At 40.3% G+C, this 21,639-nt stretch overlaps 1 protein-coding gene across 50 annotated transcripts in view; it reads left to right on the top strand.

Moving 5' to 3' along the window:
* Positions 1-21,639, top strand: part of LOC126939504 (uncharacterized) — a 557,395-nt gene that overhangs the window by 477,663 nt on the left and 58,093 nt on the right. For all 50 annotated transcript variants that reach the window (XM_050764859.1, XM_050764858.1, XM_050764860.1 and 47 more), the window contains 8 exons: positions 3,652-3,705; positions 4,767-4,871; positions 7,637-7,687; positions 9,397-9,501; positions 11,651-11,704; positions 12,643-12,747; positions 13,570-13,623; positions 14,603-14,707. In XM_050764859.1, the coding sequence (XP_050620816.1) occupies positions 3,652-3,705; positions 4,767-4,871; positions 7,637-7,687; positions 9,397-9,501; positions 11,651-11,704; positions 12,643-12,747; positions 13,570-13,623; positions 14,603-14,707 (633 nt within the window). The remainder of the gene's footprint in view (positions 1-3,651; positions 3,706-4,766; positions 4,872-7,636; positions 7,688-9,396; positions 9,502-11,650; positions 11,705-12,642; positions 12,748-13,569; positions 13,624-14,602; positions 14,708-21,639) is intronic.

The raw sequence follows: 21,639 nt of genomic DNA, 5'->3' as shown, positions 1-21,639 counted from the left end.
TAACTGTGATAGTATTGGGGCTCAGTTGAAAAGACTCTGAAGAGAAGGAGGGAAGAAGTCTATTCTTTCTTCAACTGAGCTTGATAGCTAACATTAGTAAGGATGCAGACCACCAAGAATCTTGATTGGCATGAAACGCTGGCTTCAAGTTTATAACAGCATGGAACACCATAGACTAGAAAGGTTATCTTTTACTAAGGCAGGACTTCATTATTCAAGGATCAAGGTCCTGATTTTTGAATACATTTTTTTCTTTTATTGATTCATTCCACAAATATTTATTGAATGCCAGTAATGTGTCAGCATTGTGATGATACTGCTGTATTTACTTGGCAAATGTTTATACTATATCTGGGTAATGTATTTACTAGAAACTAAGAATCGTTAGGGGTACAAGGGCAGCAGAGATATGGTGTCTGCCCTCAGAGGAGCTTATAGTCTTGGGAAAATACAGGAGAACTAGGAAACATAGGGTATCAGGATCTTCTAGGCTAAATGATAAATATGCACTGAAGTTGGATGAGGAAACAACAAGCAAACTGAGTATTGTCTGTTATTGCATGTACTCTCTAACCTAGGGGTTCTCAAACTTTTTGGTCTCAAAAATTCTTTATGTGGCTGGGCACAGTGACTCATGTCTGTAATCCTCCCACTTTGGGAGGCCGAGGTGGGAGGATTTATTGAGCCTGGGAGTTTCAGACCAGCCTGGGCAACATAGAGAGACACTATTGTTAAAACTCAATCAATCAATCTATCAATAAATTTTTAAGACTTCATGCTGTTCATATGGGTACATATTAATATTATATTAGAAACAAAAACACATTTAATAATACTTATATAATAATTCATTTTAAAATAACAACATGGTTTCAGGGATCTGGCAGGGCCTTTGTCTCCTTGCACCCACAAACTGTGCTTAGCTCCACTCTTCACTGCTCCATGCCCTCCACTCAGGGAGGCCCAGGTGACTGCCACAGCCCCTGTCTTCTGCGACCTTCAGGAATTGGAAGATGCCATAGGCAGGATGCCAGGACACTCAGAAGTAGGAGATGGGCTAATGGGGACTGAGGACCATTAACCTAAAATAATAAAAAAGTCAGAATCAATTCCTCCTCCAAGATGGATGACTAGATGCAGCCTTAATTTTTTGGAATAGTTTCAGTAGGAATTATACCAGCTCTTCTTTGTACATCTGGTAGAATTCAGCTGTGAATTTGTCTGGTCCTGGGCTTTTTTTGGTTGGTAGGCTATTTACTGATTCAGTTTCAGAGCTCAATATTTGTCTGTTCAGGGAATCAGTTTCTTCCTGGTTCAGTTTTGGGAGGTATATGTGTCTAGGAATTTATCCATCTCTTAATAGGTTTTCTAGTTTGTTTGCACAGACATGTTTGTAGTTTCCGATGCTTATTTTTATTTCTGTGGGGTCAGTGGTAACACCCCCTTTGTCATTTCTTATTGTGTTTATTTGGATCCTCTTTCTCTTCTTTATTAGTCTAGCTAGTGGCCTTTTTAATTTTTTCAAAAAACCAACTCCTGGCTTCGTTGATCTTTTGAATGGTTTTCAGAGTCTCAATTTCCTTCAGTACAGCTCTGATTTTGGTTATTTCTTGTCTTCTGCTAGGTTTGGGGTTGGTTTACTAGTCTTGCTTCTCTAATTCTTTCAGTTGTGATGTTAGGTTGTTAATTTAAGATCATCCTAACTTTTTGATGTGGGTGTTTAGTGCTATGAATTTCCCTCTTAACACTGCCTTAGCTGTATTCTAGAGATTCTGGTATGTTGTATCTTTGTTCTCATTAGTTTCAAAGAACTTATTGATTTCTGCCTCAATTTCATTATTTATGCAAAAGTCATTCAGGAGCATTGTTTAATTTCCGTGCAATTGCATGGTTTGAATGATTTTCTTATTTCTGACCTCCTTTTTATTGCACTGTGGTCTGAAAGTGTGTTTGGTATTTTGGTTCTTTTTTATTTCCTGAAAATTGTTTTATGTCCAATTATGTGGTCAATTTTAGAGTATGTGCCATGTGGCAATGAGAAGAATGTATATTCTGTTGTTTTGGGGTAGAGAGTTCTGTAGAGGTCTGTAAGATCAATTTGGTCCAATGTTGAGTTCAGGTCCTGAATATCTTTGGTAATTTTCTGCCTCAGTGATCAAATACTGTCAGTGGAGTGTTGAAGTCTCCCACTGTTATCATATGGGAATCTAAGTCTCTTCGTAGGTCTCTAAGAATTTGCTTTATGAATCTGAACAGTCCTGTGTTGGGTACATATATATTTAGAATAGTTATGTCTTCTTGTTGAATTGAACCCTTTACCATTATGTAATGTCCTTCTTTGTCTTTTTTAATCTTTGTTGATTTAAAGTCTATTTTGTCTGAAATTAGGATTGCAACCCCTGCTTTTTCCTGATTTCCATTTGCTTGGTAGATTTTTCTCCATCCCTTTATTTTGAGCCTATGGGTGTCATTACATGTGAGATGGGTCTCTTGAATACAGCATACCATTGGATCTTGCTTTTTTTTATTCATCTTGCCACTCTGTGCCTTTTAAGTGGGTCATTTACCCCATTTACATTCAAGATTATTACTGATATGTGTGGATTTGATACTGTCATTGTGTTGTTAGCTGGTTGTTATGCTGATTTGTTTAAAAAACCACATTTATTAATATCACCATCATTCTTATTAAAATAATATTTAAGTATTGGGAAACTATCAAGTCATAGTACAGATAATAAGGTTTCCAAAATTCAAATTGCTCTTCAAAAGCTTGAACTTAACCATTAAAACATCTGTTGTTAGGTTTTTTTCTTAAAATGATGGAATTACTTTGTTCATTTTCAAGAAGGTGTCTGGCAGATATCCAACTCTGAAAAACTGTATTTTATCCATTAGTCATTTTTCTCCAGTGAAAATGGTATCCCATGAAAAAGCAACTAGTTTTCTTGCAACTCAAACAATCATACAAGTTCTTTTCCTCAAGAAATCATCATAGTTCAGATTGCAGCCAAAGTGTTTCATGCACTGAAGGGTTAATATCTAATAAAAATTAATAACTTTTGCTGCTTTGCCAAGGACATCTTACTACAAGTATGTACAGTGAAGGATGCAGTGACTGCTAGTACAGTTAGTTGTCACTGCCTTCATTCATGCAAATACACAGCAGTTTTGTCCAACATTGCTTTTGCACCATCAGTACAAATGTCAACACAGTGAAAATGGCCAAGGGTATTGGGTGAATATAGAGGTCCATGACCCACACATTGAGAACACTTGCTCTAACACATCTCAGCCTTGCACTTAATGCAAGAGAACTAGATCTGAAAGGGAGAGGACTGACCTGTAGGATGGTGCTAACTTCAAACAAACAAAACTTCACTCACCATAATGCTCTGAATATTTTTAACAGCTAACAGTTTGTAAAATAAAAGCAAGCATTCAATTAAGTTGAATGAATATATACTTAAAGCTTGAATCTTTTTTCTTCTAGTATGTGCTCCTTTGGATTGAAAAAATAATAAAAATTCTAGAATAATACATTAAAAATTACTGTAATTCTGTTCACTAAATTTCAATTTAAGAATTTTATATAATTTTTTAAGTCTCAGTAGCTTCAACTCTGAATCTAAATTCTGAGTTTTCTTACAGAAAATGAAAAGGTTGACCTGGATGTCTTGATGGATGCAGCAAAAGCTTTTACAGGTGAGTGGGAATTTATATAAGACATAATAAAATTGAGATCTTAATGCTTTGTAGATAACTACCTTTTAAAGCAGTATTTTACCTCCTCCAGAAATCACTGATAAATTCATTCTGCTTTTTCACCATTTATTGATAATTTTGACTTGTTGACAACATTTTGGAATATTAAAAATTTAGGAAAAGTGTGGGTACTCTCGAAAAGAGGTATTAACTTGTCTAATGTGTAGGCCAATAATGTGTTCATTTCACTAGTGTTTAAAGAACCAAAATATTGGTGAACACAGTGAATCTCAGTGTGAAGTTTTCACAGAAGGAAATGTGATCACTATGAACAATTAGTCCCATAATTCAGGCCATGAAGCAGAAACAGAAGTATTACTTGCAGGTAGAATTACATAGATTCTATATACCATCTGTCTTAGTCCATTCATGCTGCTATAACAAAATATCACAAACTAGGTGATTCAAAAACAATAGAAATTTCTTTCTCAAAGTTCTAGGGGCTGAAAAGTCCAAGATCAAGGCACATTTGATGTCTGGTGAGAGTTGCTTTATGCTTCAAGATGGTGCCTTAAACATTGTGCCCTCACATGGGGAAGGGCAGACAGGCAAAAGAAAAGGGGGCTGATTGTTGTATGAGACCTCTGTTATATGGGCCTTAGTCCAATTCACAAGCGAGGAACCCCTATAACCTAACCACCCCTAAAGGCCCTACCTGTTAATACTGTTGCATTGGGGGTTAACTTTCAACATGAATTTTGGAAGGGACACAAACATTCAAGCCATAGCGCATCATAAGTCACTGAGCAGTTATGCCACCCCCCTGTTACTCCATGCTATCCCAGCTCGTACCCAGAACAGAAGTGTCATCTGTTTATTTGGATTAAAGAATGCTTTCAGGTACTGAACCTCAAAATAACTCTATGTAAGTGAAGTCAACTCATGTATTTATACCTCATTGTGCAGTTAGAAATAGTGCTATACTGGATTATATTTTTTATAACTAGGAATAATTAAATCTCTTAATATTGTCTTCTGAAACAATTCCCATCTATTCAAAGGAGAAAAGGTTGAAGCTGATAACCTTAAAAATGTGCTGAGAAACATGGGGATCGAGCTAACAGAAAAAGAACACTCGATGCTGTTAAAAACTCTGCCAGTCTGTGGTGAGTATTTAGCATACCATCATGGCACGGAGCTGTGGTATCGTAGGCTCCTGGACAAGAACTGTGAGAAACCCGCTGTGTTAGTCAGGGTTCTCTAGAGGGACAGAACTAGTGGGGGAGAGAGAGAGACAGAGAGAGAGAGACAGAGAGGAATTTATTAAGGAGTATTAACTCACACAATCACAAGGACCCACAATAGGCCGTCTGCAAGCTGAGGAGCAAGGAGAGCCAGTCCAAGTCCCCAAACTGAAGAACTTGAAGTCCAATGTACAAGGGCAGGAAGCATCCAGCATGGGAGAAAGATGTAGGCTGGGAGGCTACGCCAGTCTTGTCTTTTCACATTTTTCTGCCTGTTTCATATTCTAGCCACACTGGCAGCTGATTTGCTTGTGCCCACCCAGATTAAGGGTGGGTCTGCCTTTCCCAGCCCACTGACTCAAATGTTAATCTGCTTTGTCAATACCCTCACAGACACACCCAGGATTAATACTTTGCATCCTTCGATCCAATCAAGTTGACACTCAGTATTAACCATTACACCCCCTAAGGAATGAAATTCTGGCATAAGAAACCCAGTTCTTGGCCAGGCGTGTTGGCTTACACCCACAATCCCAACACTTTGGGAGGCCGAGGTGAGCAGATCAGCTGAGGTCAGAAATTTGAGACCAGCCTGGCCAACATGGTGAAACCCTGTCTCTACTAAAAATACAAAAAAATAAACTGGGCATGGTGACAGTTGCCTGTAGTCCCCTACTCGGGAGGCTGAGGCATGAGAATCACTTGAACTCGGGAGGCAGAGGTTGCAATGAGCCAAGATACTGGGCAATACAGTGAGATGCCATCTCAAAAAAAAAAAAAAGAAAGAAAGAAACCCTATTCTTGTCACTTGTGTTTTAATTTGGAAATGAGAAAGTTCTCTCTTTTGCATTCAGCCAGTAGACCTCTGCTAAATATTTTAATAGCTACACAGCTAAATTTTTCTGTAGCCCCCTGATGCATCCAACATTCTCAGTCCCTCCCCTGTTAGCCCTCCTACCTCCCCACAATCCATCAATTAAAACAGAAAAACACCTGAGAGCAGGGGCCTCCAGGACTGTGTGCTTGTACTGTCAGTATCCAACCTGGTCAGCAGCACAAACAGCCCCTCAAAAGTTCCACCTCCAGGGCACTTGCGCAGAACTACCCATAAAGACCCCAGAGGTCAGCCTGTGCTTCAGAACTGTGCCTCCTGCCCAGTCCTAGAGACCCTGTGTAGATATCCTTTCCTTCCATCGCTCTTTTCCCCAATTTTCCCCAGGCAAGAGTAAGGCTAAACATTGCCAAGGGGGATAGTGCCTTTGAGGCAGAAGTAGCACCCTGGGCAGCAAATGCTCAGTACCCATTTGAATTCATCCCCATATTCTTTTTTTTTTTTTTTTTCTGACGGAATCTCACTCTGTCGCCCAGGCTGGATATATAACTTGGAATAATTAAATCTCCAGCCCAGGCTGGAGTGTAGTGGCACAATCTCGGCTCACTGCAACCTCCATCTTCTGGGTTCAAGCGATTCTCCTGCCTCAGCCTCCCGAGTAATGGATTACAGGCACCCGCCACCATGCATGGCTAATTTTTGTATTTTTAGTAAAGATGGGGTTTCACCATGTTGGCCAGGCTGGTCTTGAACTCCCAACCTCAAGTGACCCGCCCGCCTTGGCCTCCCAAAGTGCTGGGATTACAGGCGTGAGCCACCATGCCTGGCCCACCCCATATATTCTTAAAGCTGTGGTTACTCATTTTGTCTAGCATTTCCTTCAGATTGTTCTCTCAAAGGGTCAGTTATGAGAATTGCAGCCTTCTTAGGAGTTTGGTTCTGAGAGAGCAGGAAGGAGAATGCAGATGGACTGTATCGGAGACTACTACAGACACATGCCAGGCATTGAGGGGTTTTTCAGTACTACATATTCTCCTGCCATAGGATGGAGCCTGAGGTGGGGTGGTGCATAAGCCCTCTGTTCTCTATTCTAATTGAATTTCACCTCTGTTTATGGAAAGAGTTTGTTCAGAAAACAACAGTTTTTAATTTTTTATTAAATATTGTTTTTATTACTGTTCAAGTTGATAACTATTTTTCATATCATCCCTTTAGGATCCTCCATTAGGAATAAACATAGGAACACTTCATGGGCCTAGAGCATAGTCAGGGAAAGGAGAGAAAGGCAAAGTGCAAGAAAGAAGAACAAGAAGGAAGAAAGAAAGAAAAAAAAAAAGCAGCAGCACCACCAGCTGGCCACAGTGGCTCACGCCTGTAATCCCAACACTTTGGGAGGCCAAGGCGGGTGGATCACTTGAGGCCAGAAGTTCGAGACCAACCTGGCCAACATGGTGAAACCCTGTCTCTACTAAACATACAAAAATTAGCCAGGCATGGTGGTACACACCTGTAATCCCAGCTGCTCAGGAGGCTGAGGCAGGAGAATCACTTGAATCGGGAGATGGAGGTTACCGTGAGCCAAGATAGCACCATCATACTCCAGCCTGGGTGACAGAGCAAGACTCTGTCTCAAAAAAAAAAAAAAAAAAGCAGAAGCAGCATGTGTGTGTGTGTGTGTAGGGCACATCAACTACTGGCATGTGTTTCAACTAGGGGACAGAATGGCCACAACGAGAGCAGTTCATATCTTTTGTTATTATTTGAGGGTGAAATAGAATAAATTTCTAGGTGAATCATGTCTTATAAAAATAGTTTCTTATCCTCTTTTTGACTTGAATTTTACCATATCTTATAGATGGAAAGGTGTACAAGAAAAAATTACTGGATAGTGTGAAGCCTTTCAAAGGTAAGAATATGAAAACAGCAGCTAAAATGTACTGGGCTTTACATTTGCTTTTTTGAATTTCTCACTGATTGAAATCTTGCTATTCCACTGTTTACTGATTCTGAATTTATGCCTCATAACCTACCATTCTTCCTTTGGTATAATTGTATTTGAGCAAGTCACTGTTAGTAATATGTCACTGTAGCAAGTTTGAAATTCTGCTTTCAGCATGTATGATGGCTCACACCTGTAATCTGAGCACTTTAAGAGGCCAAGGCAGGAGGATCACTTGAACCCTGGAGTTCAAGAGCAGCCTGAGCAACTTAGGAAGACCCCATCTCTTCAAAAAATAAGGAAATTAGCTGGCCTGCTGGCATGCACTTGTGGCCCCAGCAACTTGGGAGGCTGAGGTGGGAGGAACACTTGAGGCTGGGAGGTCGAGGCTGCGGGGAGCCAGGACCATGCCACTGCACGCCAGCATGTGCGACAGAAAAAAATCCTATCTTAAAAAAAGAGAGAGGCTGGGCGCAGTGGCTCAAGCCTGTAATCCCAGCACTTTGGGAGGCCGAGACGGGCGGATCACGAGGTCAGGAGATCGAGACCATCCTGGCTAACGCGGTGAAACCCCGTCTCTACTAAAAAAAATACAAAAAACTAGCCGGGCGAGGTGGCGGGCGCCTGTAGTCCCAGCTACTTGGGAGGCTGAGGCAGGAGAATGGCGCAAACCCGGGAGGTGGAGCTTGCAGTGAGCTGAGATCCAGCCACTGCACTCCAGCCTGGGCGACAGAGCGAGACTCCATCTGAAAAAAAAAAAAAAGAGAGAGAGAGAAAGAAACTCTGGGCCAGACGCTGTGGCTCACGCCTATAATCCTAGCACTTTGGGAGGCCAAGGTGGGCAGATCACCTGAGGTAAGGAATTCAAGGCCAGCCTGACCAACCTGGAGAAACCCCATCTCTACTAAAAATACAAAAATTAGGTGGGCGTGGTGGCTCATGCCTATAATCCCAGCTACTCGGGAGGCTGAGGCAGGAGAAATCGTTTGAACCCGGGAGGCAGAGGTTGTGGTGAGCCGAGATTGCGCCATTGCACTCCAATCTGGGCAACAAGAGCGAAACTCCATCTCAAAAAAAAAAAAAAGAGAGAGAGAAAAGAAAAGAAAAAGAAATTCTGCTTTCATTTAGGTTTGTTATCTTTATCACAATTTATCAAATCTGTCTAATTCTTTTTCATCCATGATTACTTCAACTGAAAATTATAGCTCAATGTTGAGGGAGCATTTTCTCTTCTCAACTCTGACACTGAGTGGCCAATATATTATTTCACTCTCCACTTAACATAAATGCATATTTAAAGCTAACATCTTCTGGGCCGGGCACGGTGGCTCACGCCTGTAATCCCAACACTTTGGGAGGCTGAGGTGGGCAGATCACTTGAGGTCAGGAGTTTGAGACCAGCCTGGCCAACATGGTAAAACCCCATCTCTACTAAAAATACAGAAATTAGCTGAGCATGGTGGCACAAACCGGTAATCCCAGCTACTTGGGAGGCTGAGGCAGGAGAATCACTTGAACCTGGGAGGCAGAGGTTGCAGTGAGCCAAGATCACGCCATTCCAGCCTGGGCAACAAGAATGAAACTCCATCTCAAAAATAATAATAATAATAATAATAAAGTTGGCATCTTCTACTTCAAATTATTTGTATTTCTTTTCCATCCTCTTAATTCCTAAGGAAAAAAAGTCAGTGTCAGTAATCTGGAAACTCTTCTAAATAATATGGAAATCGAAGTTGGGAAAGAGGAATATGAGGACCTACTGAACCATCTGCCAGTTGATGGTAAGTGTTTCAGATACCACTGTACCTAGGAGAAACGTAGGGCTTCTGTAGGAAGGCTTCTGAAAGTAAACCTATTTTTAACCTCTTTGAAAAGCTTATGAAATATTTCAAACACACCTAAAAACAGAGAACAATACAACAAACATTGTGTGCCCACTGACCAGAGTTAACAAATGTTACTATTTTGCCATACTTGCTTCATACATTCTCCTGCCTCCCTCCCTTCTCCTTCCCTCCCTCCCTCCCTTACTTCCTTCCCAAGTAAACCTTTTTATAATAAGACAAAGTTTTCTTAATAACTCAATAAGACCGTTTTAACTAGACAAAACTGTTGGAGACAAAGCTAGAATAATTCATTAGGAAGAAATTGCTAAGGAATGAGCCCCTGGCTAAGATTTCCTTATTAGATGGCTCTTCGCCTTGAAAAACAAGCTTCCATCTGAGAGCCAGACAGCACATCTTTCAGTAGAGCCAGCATATGCCAACCCAAAATAAATAGTTTTTCTCCTCTAATTCAGGGTTTCTGTTCTCAACTAGCGATAGGCAGGTGTAACTAAAGTAGGCCACTGCTATCAGCAAACATCTTCCATGCTACCTTCACCTGTAGCTGGCCCTACCATAGAAAACAGTTTTGGCCTAATTTGTAGTTTTTTGTTTTGTTTTGTTGAGACTGAGTCTTGCTCTGTCACCCAGGCTGGAGTGCAGTGGCACAGTCTCGGCTCACTGCAACCTCCACCTCCCAGGTTCAAGCGAGTCTCATGCCTCAATCTCCCAAGTAGCCGGGATTATGGGCATGCACTACCACACCCAGCTAATTTTTATGGGTTCATTTTTTTTGTTTTTTGTTTGTTTGTTTGTTTTTTGAGATGGAGTCTCCCTCTGTCGCCTAGGCTGGAGTGCAGTGGTGCAATCTCAGCTGACTGCAACCTCCACCTCCCAGGTTCAAGCAATTCTCCTGCCTCGGCCTCCGGAGTGGCTGGGATTACAGGCACCCGCCACCACGCACAGCTCATTTTTTGGTATTTAAAAATACAAATAATTATTTGTATTGTTTATAATAATTACAATACAATATAATAATAATTGTATTGTTTCACCTTGTTGGCCAGGCTGGTCTCCAACTCCTGACCTCAAGTGATCCATCTGCCTCGGTCTCCCAAAGTGCTGGGATTACAGGCATGAGCCACCGCACCCGACCTAATTTTTGTATTTTTAATAGAAGCAAGGTTTCGCCATGTTGGCCGGGCCGGTCTCAAACTCCTGTTCTGCATGTCTTACCCTCCCAAAGAGCTGGGATTACAGGCATGAGCCACCCTGCCCAGCCGTAATTTGTCATTTAAAACCTTACACACCCTGGGCTTAACATTAATAATTATCCATAATTTTGTCTGGCCCTTCCTCCTATCATGAAAAAGTCACCATAAATTACTTTTTAATTGTAATATTGTCCCCACATGTTTAGCTAGGAGTCCTCAAAAATGCTTCCTGCTGGAAAATATTGTTACCGATGAGGTATTTTTTAGAATTCTTTGTTTCTTTAATGACAACTTTTTTTTCTCATCCAACAGTGTGACTATTTCTATACCACTGAATTTTTTCATTTGTTTAGCTAGCATATACTATATGCAAAACAATGAACTAGAGAGTAGACAATTTAAACCCAGTAGTGTAATAAAATTAAGGCATAATTTCTGCACTCAAGTAGATTACAGTCTTGAAGGGTAGAGGTGGGAACATAAGCAAAATTTGTAGATTAAGAAGATAGCATTCCTTCAAGGTTTAAAGGTTCACTGTTTATGTACATAAGTGACTTCTAGGTTTCAAATTCAATCATGTCTATTAAAACACGCTCCCCTTATGGGTCTGAAGGAAGAGAAAGGCCTATAGAAGGAATTACTATTAAGCTTGCTTCATCTCAATGTTGAGTCATTTGATACTTTATGGAAAGTGGTATTAATTAAGTAGATGTTTACTTTAAACTTACAGCTTGATCTTTTTCTATCCTCTGTTTCTTCTTCACTTTGAGTTAAAAAGTTACTAGAGAAAATTAGGAGAAATAGCTGAATTCCAGTCCTTTATATTACAACTTAAATTTTCATGTCAGTTGTCTAAGATTTGGTCTCTATGTCTGACTTGTCTTTTCTTATAGAAAATGAAATGGTTGATGTGAATGTGGTGATGGATGAAGCAAAAGCTTTTACAGGTGAGTCAGAAGTCATGGTGAAAAGGGCATTCATTTTTAACTAAGACCTTAATGCTCTATAGAGAAAAAATTTGAATGTTTTTAAACAGTAGATAGATTTTGGCTGGGCATGTGGGCTCACAGCTGTAACCCCGGCACTTTGAGAGGCTGAGGCAGGAGGATCACTTGAGGCCAGGAGTTCAAGACCAGCCTGGGCAACAAAGCAATACCATGTCTCTACAAAAAAAAAAAAAAAAATTAGCTGGGCATGGTGGCACGTGCCTGTATTCCCAGCTACTTGGGAGGCTGAGGCAGCTGAGCCCAGGGGTTTGAGGCTTCAGTGAGCTTTGATTACCACTGCACTCCTGCCTGGGAGACAGAGCAAAAACCTGTCTCATAAAAAATATATTTAAATAGTAGTTTTCTCTTCAGACTATTACTAACATGCTAAATTGACACCCTTACAAATTTAACGGTTAAATGTTTGTTTCGTAATGTTACTCTTTGATTTGGGATTTTTCCTGTAGACACTTATGTTATGTAGAGGTTTTGTTTGTTTTGTTGTTGTTGTTGTTGTTTGTTTGTTTGTTTGTTTTCTGAAATGGAGTCTCGCTCTTGTTGCCTGGGCTGGAGTGCAGTGGCGTGATCTCGGCTCACTGCAACCTCCACCTCCCAGGTTCGAGTGGTTCTCCTGCCTCACCCTCCCAAGTAGCTGGAATTACAGGTGCCCACTACCACACCTGGCTAATTTTTGTGTTTTTAGTAGAGACGGGGTTTCACCATGTTGGCCAGGCTGGTCTTGAACTCCTGACCTCAGGTGATCCACCCACTTCGGCCTCCCAGAGTGCTGGGATTACAGGCGTGAGCCACTGCACCTGGCTGGTAATTTTTTTCATAATTTGAAATCATTATTCTCTTCCTAAAATTCTTATATGTTAACAATTCCCATCTTTCCAAAGGAGAAAAAGTTAATGTCAGTAATCTGGGGAATGAGCTGAGGAAAATGGGGCTCGTACTCACTGATGAGGAGCACAAGAAGCTGCTGAAAACTCTGCCAATTTGCAGTGAGTATTTACCACATCCTTTGAAGCTTGGATTTAGGGGCTTGTGTGTGAAAACTTCTTAAATTATGCATGTATATGCCCAGTAAACCTCATTTAGAAAACACGGTCATCACACGAAAAGAAATCTTGGCCAGATGTGGTGGCTTATGCCTGTAATCCCAGCACTTTGGGAGGCTGAGGTGGGCAGATCAAAAGGTCAGGAGTTTGAGAACAGCCTGGCCAACATGGTGAAACCCTGTCTCTACTAAAAATACAAAAATTAGCCAGGCGTGGTGGCATATGCCTGTAATCCCAGCTACATGGGAGGCTGAGGCAGGAGAATTGCTTGAACCTGGGAGGTGGAGGTTGCAGTGAGCCAAGATTGTGCCACTGCACTCCAGCCTGGGTGACAGAGCAAGACTCCATCTCTAAAAAAAAAAAAGAGTCTGGTTGCCTGCTTTTGTTGCTTATATTTTAATACTGAAAGCTAGCAACATCTTTCACTGGGGTTGTCCCACCATCCAGTCTAAATTATCCTGTCGCCCTGGGAGCACTGCCTAATCTCATCATGACCAATGAGAAGGAAACCAGGGAAGAAAGAAAAGGAAGGAAAAAGACAGAAACAGGGAAATACTGTATTTTATTCAATCAATGGATAGATTTATAACAGGGAAATTGTTCTTTATTGTTGGGTTCATTCTTAAGTGTAACAGAGAAGAAACTTCCAAGTAAATTGGAAGAGGTTTTTTTCCCTGAAATTATGGATGTTGTGTTGTCTTTGTGCTGATTTTGTTAGTCTTCCCATCGTTTAACCCGTATTCTGAATTGTGTCTTATCTTACAGCTAATGGAAAGGTATATAAGAATAGATTGCTCAAAGGTGTGAAGGCCCTCAATGGTAAGTAGGAAGCATGGTGAAAAAGCAAGTTAAAAAATGCTTATGTTTGGTATTTTCTTTTAAATGTTCCAACTTCGCTTCCTGCCAATTTACTGATTCATTGTTAAGACATAACTTATCATTCTTCTTTGGATGCGTCGGCCTTTTGGGATATAAGTTAAAGCAAGTTAAAGCATCATATCACTATAGGAAGTAAGTTAGTTGTTGTTTCAACCGTAAGTCATTATACTTGCCTACTCCTCTCTATTGACCTCTCAGAGAAAACCAAAGCAGAGCCCACTGGATCAGTATTAAGAGAAATACCCTATCTTTCCATACTAACTCTGTGTAAGTAATTATTATTTCAATTGTGAATTAGAAAAAGATGTTTTAGAACACTAAAATAATACAAGAAAACTATGCAACTCTAACCACTTAAAAAAAAACTGATACAGTCTGGCGCAGTGGCTCATGCCTGTAATCTCAGCATTTTGGGACACCAAGGCAGGCAGATCACTTGAGGCCAGGAGTTTAACACCAGACTGTATAACATAGTGAGACCCCATCTCTACAAAAAATTTTAAAATTAGCTGGGCGTGGTGACACATACCTATAGTCCTACCTACTTAGGAGGCTGAGGCAGAAGGATTGCTTGAGCCCAGGAGTTCAAGGCTGCAGTTCCATCCTGGGCTGCAGAGCAAAACCCTGTTTTTAAAAGAAAAAAAGAAATGTAAGTTCACCTGTCTTCCACAAATCCCCTCCCCATAAAGGTAAATACTGTTAACAATTCAGCAGTTATCTTTGTCAATTCTTTCCAACTTTTAACTGACATATCTAAATCTAGGGAGATATACACACAAACACACACACACGTTAATAGTTTCTTTGTATTGTTGTATTTTACCATCTAGTTGGGGTTTCTGATGCATGACCATGATTAATATTTTTTACCCTTAAACAATAACACTCATATTCTTATTCCATGCCCTTCTTTCTTAAGGGCCAAGGGTCAAAATCAAAAAAGTGGAGACATTTTTGGAAAACATGGGAACTAAAATCAAGGATGAGGAACTTGAGGAACTCATGACCCAACTACCAACTGAGGGTGAGTATTACAAATATCTCTATGCTCTTCAGAGAAACATTAAGCCCTTCCATTAGAACTGCTGAAATTAGCCTTTTTAGCATCATAATGAAGTAAATGTAAAAACTTAGTTCTGAGTCATGATGAAACACCGTCTTCAAAAATGCTTTTGAAAAGATATGTCAGGGATGCCACTTGAAGCCTCAGTCATGCCTGGGAATGCCACACACTTAAGGACCTGAAAGAAAAAGGAATTGAAGAGAACATTTAAGAGAAAAATCAAGAAAGTCAAAAGTCAAATGATAAATTAGAAATGAATAGTTGCAAGCCAAAGAGCTAATATCCCTAAGGTAGCAAAAGCCCTTGTACATTGATAAGAAACATACTGATAATAGAAAAAATAGGCAGATATACAAATAGATAATTCATACAAGAGGTAATACAATGCAAATCCCCAAATAGCATATGAAAATATGTTTAACCTCACCAATAATCATGAAAATGCAAAATAAAACACAATGCAACACTATCTTCATTCATTGGACTGGCAAAACTTAACAAGATGGATAATATTTAGTTCTTATGAAAATATGAGGAAAGGGACTAACTGATAAATTTGGGGTGGGAGTTGCCATTGCTATATATACTTTTTGAAAAGTCACCTGACAGTGTCTAAGGGGGAAAAGTCTTCTCTTTTCCCTGGTGAATCTAGCATACGTTCCTCATGCAGTATACATTATTTTTTTGTGCTGGGTCCTGGTCCCTGTTTTGCCACAGACTTGCTGACAAATGATTTAACCCTACTTAATCTTAGTTCCTTCATATGTAAAATGGGGAGTTGAACTAAATGACGCTCTATGATTACTTTACTTCTTGCTCTGAAATTAGTATATATAATGCATGTAATGCAGTCTAGAATAGTCAGTAAATGTTAGTGATGATGGATGGTGGTGTTGTGGTGATGATGATGAGGAAGATAGAAAAGTTGTTAACGAGCAGAACAAAAGGAGAGGCACTCCAAGATGGCTGAATAAGAAGAGCTCCAGTCTGTGCTCCCAGTGTGATCAATGCAGAAGATGGGTGATTTCTGCATTTCCACCTGAGGTACCTGTTTCATCTCATTGGGACTGGTTGGACAGTGGGTGCAGCCCACAGAGGGTGAGCTGAAGCAGGGCAGGGCATCACCTCACCTGGGAAGTGCAAGGGGTCAGGGGATTTCCCTTTCCTAGCCAAGGGAAGCTTTGACAGACTACCTGAAAAAACAGGACACTCCTGCCCAAATACTGCGCTTTTCCCAAGGTCTTAGCAACTGGCAAAGATATTCTCTCCCATGCCTGGCTCAGCAGGTCCCATGCCCATGGAGCCTTGCTCACTGCTAGCGCATCAGTCTGAGATCAAACTGCAAGGCAGCAGCCTGGATGGGGGAGGGGCGTCCACCATTGCTGAGACTTGAGTAGGCAGGGAAACTGTAACTGGGCAGAGCCCACCACAGCTCAACAAGGCCTACTGCCTCTAGACTCCACCTCTGTGGGCAGGGCATAGCTGAACAAAATGCAGCAGACAACTTCTGCAGACTTAAACGTCCCTGTCTGACAGCTCTGAAGAGAGCAGTGGTTCTCCCAGCATGGCGTTTGAGCTCTGAGAATGGACAGACTGCCTCCTCAAATGGGTCCCTGACCCCTGTGTAGCCTAACTGGGAGACACCTCCCAGTAGCACCCAACAGACACCTCATATAGGCGGGTGCTCCTCTGGGATGAAGCTTCCAGAGGAAGGATCAGGCAGCAATATTTGCTGTTCTGCAATATTGGTTGTTCTGCAGCCTCCGCTGGTGATACCCAGGCAAACAGGTTCTGGAGTGGACCTCCGGCAAATTCCAACAGACCTGCAGCTGAGGGGCCTCACTGATAGATGGAAAACTAACAAACAGAAAAGAATAGCATCAACATCAACAAAAAGGTCACCTACACCAAAACCCCATCTGTAGGTCCCCAACATCAAAGACCAAAGGTAGATAAAACCAAAAAGATGGGGAGAAGCCAGAGCAGAAAAGCTGAAAATTCTAAAAACCAGAGCACCTCTTTTCCTCCAAAGGATCGCAGCTCCTCGCCAGCAATGGAACAAACCTAGAAAGAGAATGACTTTGACAAATTGACAGAAGTAGACTTCAGAAGATCAGTAATAACCAATTTCTCTGAGCTAAAGGAGCATGTATGAACCCATCTCAAGGAAGCTAAAAGCCTTGAAAAAAGGTTAGACAAATGGCTAACTAGAATAAACAGTGTAGAGAAGACCTTAAATGACCTGATGGAGCTGAAAACCATGGCACAAGAACTTCGTGACTCGTGTGCAAGCTTCAATAGGTGATTTGATCGAGTGGAAGAAAAGGTATCACTGATTCAAGATCAAATTAATGAAATAAAGTGAGAAGACAAGGTTAGAGAACAAAGAGTAAAAAGAAATGAACAAAGCCTCCAAAAATATGGGACTATGTGAGTAGACCAAATCTACATTTGATTGGTGTACCTGAAAGTGACGGGGAGAATGGAAACAAGTTGGAAAACATCCTTGAAGATATTATCCAGAACTTCCCCAACCTAGCAAGGCAGGCCAACATTCAAATTCAAGAAATACAGAGAACACCACAAAGATGCTCCTCGAGAAGAGCAACCCTAAGACACATAATTGTCAGATTCATCAAGGTGGAAATGAAAGAAAAAAATGCTAAGGGAAGCCAGGTAGAAAGGTCGAGTTACCCACCAAGGGAAGCCCATCAGACTAACAGTAGATCTCTCTGCAGAAACCCTACAAGCCAGAAGAGAGTGGGAGCCAATATTCAACATTTTTAAGGAAAAGAATTTTCAACCCAGAATTTCATATCCAGACAAACTAAGCTTCATAGGTGAAGGAGAAATAAAAGCCTTTACAGAAAAACAAATGCTGAGAGATTTTGTCACCACCAGGCCTGCCTTACAAGAGCTCCTGAAGGAAGCACTAAACATGGAAAGGAACAACCAGTACCAGCCACTGCAAAAACATGCCAAATTGTAAAGACCATTGATGCTAGGAAGAAACTGCATCAATTAACAGGCAAAATAACCAGCAAACATCATAATGACAGGATAAATTCACACATAACAATACTAACCTTAAATGTAAATGGGTTAAATGCTCCAATTAAAAGACACAGACTGGCAAATTGGATAAAGAGTCAAAACCCATCATGGTGCTATATTCACGACACCCATCTCATGTGCAAAGACACACATAGGCTCAAAATAAAGGGATGGAGGAAGATCTACCAAGCAAATGTAAAGCAAAAAAAGCAGGGGTTGCAATCCTACTCTCTGATAAAACAGACTTTAAAAATCAAAAGAGACAAAGAAGGCCATTACATAATGGTAAAGGGATCAATTCAACAAGAAGAGCTAACTATCCTAAATATATATGCACCCAATACAGGAGCACCCAGATTCATAAAACAAGTCCTTAGAGACCTACAAAGACACTTAGACTCCCACACAATAATAATGGGAGACTGTAACACCTCACTGTCAATATTAGATCAGCGAGACAGAAGATTAACAAGGATATCCAGGACTTGAACTCAGCTCTGCACCAAACAGAACTAATAGACATCTACAGAACTCTCCACCCCAAATCAACAGAATATACATTCTTCTCAGCAACACATCACACTTGTTCTAAAACTGACCACATAATTGGAAGTAAAGCACTCCTCAGCAAATGTAAAAAAAAAAAAAAAAAAAAAAAACAGAAATCACAACAAACTGTCTCTCAGATGATAGTGCAATCAAATTTGAACTCAGGATTCAGAAACTCACTTAAAACCGCACAACTACATGGAAACTGAACAACCTGCTCCTGAATGACTACTAGGTAAATAATGAAATGAAGACAGAAATAAAGATGTTCTTTCCAGCCAATGAAACAAAGACACAACATACTAGAATCTCTGGGACGCATTTAAAGCAGTGTGTAGAGGGAAATGGATAGCACTAAATGCCCACAAGAGAAAGCAGGAAAGATCTGAAGTCGACACCCTAACATCACAATTAAAAGAACTAGAGAAGCAAGAGCAAACAATGCAAAAGCTAGCAGAGGCAAGAAATAACTAAGATCAGAGCAGAACTGAAAGAGATAGAGATGCAAAAAAACCTTCAAAAAATCAATGAATCCAGGAGCTGGGTTTTTGAAAAGATCAACAAAATTGATAGACCGCTAGCAAGACTAATAAAAAAGAAAAGAGAGAAGTATCAAATAGATGCAATAAAAAATGATAAAGGGGATATCACCACCAATCTCACAAAAATACAAACTACCATCAGAGAATACTATAAACACCTCTATGCAAATAAACTAGAAAATCTAGAAGAAATGGAGAAATTCCTGGACACATACACCCTCCCAAGACTAAACCAGGAAGAAGTTGAATCCCTGAATAGACCAATAACAGGCTCTGAAATTGAAGCAATAATTAAGAGCCTACCAACCCAAAAAAGCCCAAGACCAGATGGATTCACAGCCGAATTCTACCAGATGTACAAAGAGGAACCGGTACCATTCTTCTGAAACTATTCCAATCAATAGAAAAAGAGGGAATCCTCCCTAACTCACTTTATTAGGCCAACATCATCCTGATACCAAAGCCTGGCAGACAAACAACAAAAAAAGAGCATTTTAGACCAATATCTCTAATGAACATCAATGCGAAAATCTTCAATAAAATACTGGCAAACTGAATTTAGCAGCACATCAAAAAGTTTATCCAACACGATCAAGTTGGCTTCATCCCTGGGATGCAAGGACGGTTCAACATATGCAAATGAATAAACGTAATCCATCACATAAACAGAACCAAAGACAAAAACCACATGTTTTCTCAATAGATAATTTTGCCTTTGACAAAATTCAACAGCCCTTTGTGCTAAAATTCTCAATAAACTAGATATTGATAGAACATATCTCAAAATAATAAGAGCTATTTATGACAAACCCACAGTCAGTATCATACTGAAGGGGCAAAAACTGGAAGCATTCCTTTGAAAACCAGCACAAGACAAGGATGCCCTCTCTCACCGCTCCTATTCAACACAGTGTTGGAAGTTCTGGCCAGGGCAATCAGGCAAGAGAAAGAAATAAAGGCTATTCAATTAGGAAATGAGGGAGTCAAATTGTCCCTGTTTGCAGATGACATGATTGTATATTTAGAAAACCCCATCGTCTCAGCCCAAAATCTCCTTAAGCTTATAAACAACTTCAGCAAAGTCTCAGGATACAAAATCAATGTGCAAAAATCACAAGCATTCTTATACACCAATAAGAGACTAACAGAGAGCCAAATCATGAGTGAACTCCCATTCACAATTGCTTCAAAGAGAATAAAATACCTAGGAATCCAACTTGCAAGGGATGTGAAGGACCTCTTCAAGGAGAACTACAAACTACTGCTCCTCGAAATAAAAGAGGACACAAACAAATGGAAGAACTTTCCATGCTCATGGATAGGAAGAATCAGTATCATGAAAATGGTCATACTGCCCAAAGTAATTTATAGATTCAATGCCATCCCCATTAAGCTTCCAATGACTTTCATCACAGAACTGGAAAAAGTTCACGTGGAACCAAAAAAGATCCCACATTGCCAAGATAATCCTAAGCCAAAAGAACAAAGCTGGAGGCATGATGCTACCTGACTTCAAACTATACTACAAGGCTACAGTAGCCAAAACAGCATGGTTATGGTACAAAAACAGATATGTAGACCAATGGAACAGAACAGAGGCCTCAGAAATAACACCATATATCTACAACCATCTGATCTTTGACAAACCTGACAAAAATAAGAAATGGGTAAAGGATTCCCTATTTAATAAATGGTGCTGAGAAAACTGGCTAGCCATATGTAGAAAGCTGGAACTGGATCCCTTCCTTACACCTTATACAAAAATTAATTCAAGATGGATTAGAGACTTAAATGTGAGACCGAAAACCATAAAAACCCTAGAAGAAAACCTAGCCAATACCATTCAGGACATAGGCATGGGCAAGGACTTCATAACTGAAACACCAAAAGCAATGGCAACAAAAGCCAAAATAGACAAATGGGATCTTATTAAACTAAAGAGCTTCTATACAGCAAAAGAAACTACCATCAGAGTGAACAGGCAACCTACAGAATGGGAGAACATTTTTGCAATCTACCCATCTGACAAAGGGCTAATAAGAATCTACAAAGAACTTAAACAAATTTACAAGAAAAAAACAAACAACCCCATCAAAAAGTGAGCAAAGGATATGAACAGACACTTCTCAAAAGAAGACATCTATGCAGCCAACAGACACATGAAAAAATGCTCATCATCACTGGTCATCAGAGAAATGGAAATCAAAACCTCAATGAGATGCCATCTCATGCCAGTTAGAATGGCAATCATTAAAAAGTCAGGAAACAACAGGTGCTGGAGAGGATGGGGAGAAATAGGAAGGCTCTTACATTGTTGGTGGGAGTGTAAATTAGTTCAACCATTGTGGAAGACAGTGTGGCGATTCCTTAAAGATCTAGAACTAGAAATACCATTTGACCCAGAAATCCCATTACTGGGTATATACCCAAAGGATTATAAATAATGCTACTATAAAGACACACGCACACATGTATTTATTGTGGCACTATTCACGATAGCAAAGACTTGGAACCAAGCCAAATGTCCATTATTGATAGACTGGATTAAGAAAATGTGGCACATACACACCATAGAATACTCTGCAGCCATAAAAAAGGATGACTTCATGTTCTTTGCAGGGACATAGATGAAGTTGGAAACTGTCATTCTCAGCAAACTGTCACAAGGACAGAAAAATAAACACCGCATGTTCTCACTCATAGGTGGAAATAAAACAATGAGAACATTTGGACACAGGGCAGGGAACA

The sequence above is a fragment of the Macaca thibetana genome, chromosome 16, assembly GCF_024542745.1.
Source record: "Macaca thibetana thibetana isolate TM-01 chromosome 16, ASM2454274v1, whole genome shotgun sequence".
NCBI classification, from domain to species: domain Eukaryota; kingdom Metazoa; phylum Chordata; class Mammalia; order Primates; family Cercopithecidae; genus Macaca; species Macaca thibetana.
The sequence above is the reverse complement of the archived record's forward strand: the minus strand, read 5'-3'. Positions and strand labels throughout refer to the sequence as shown.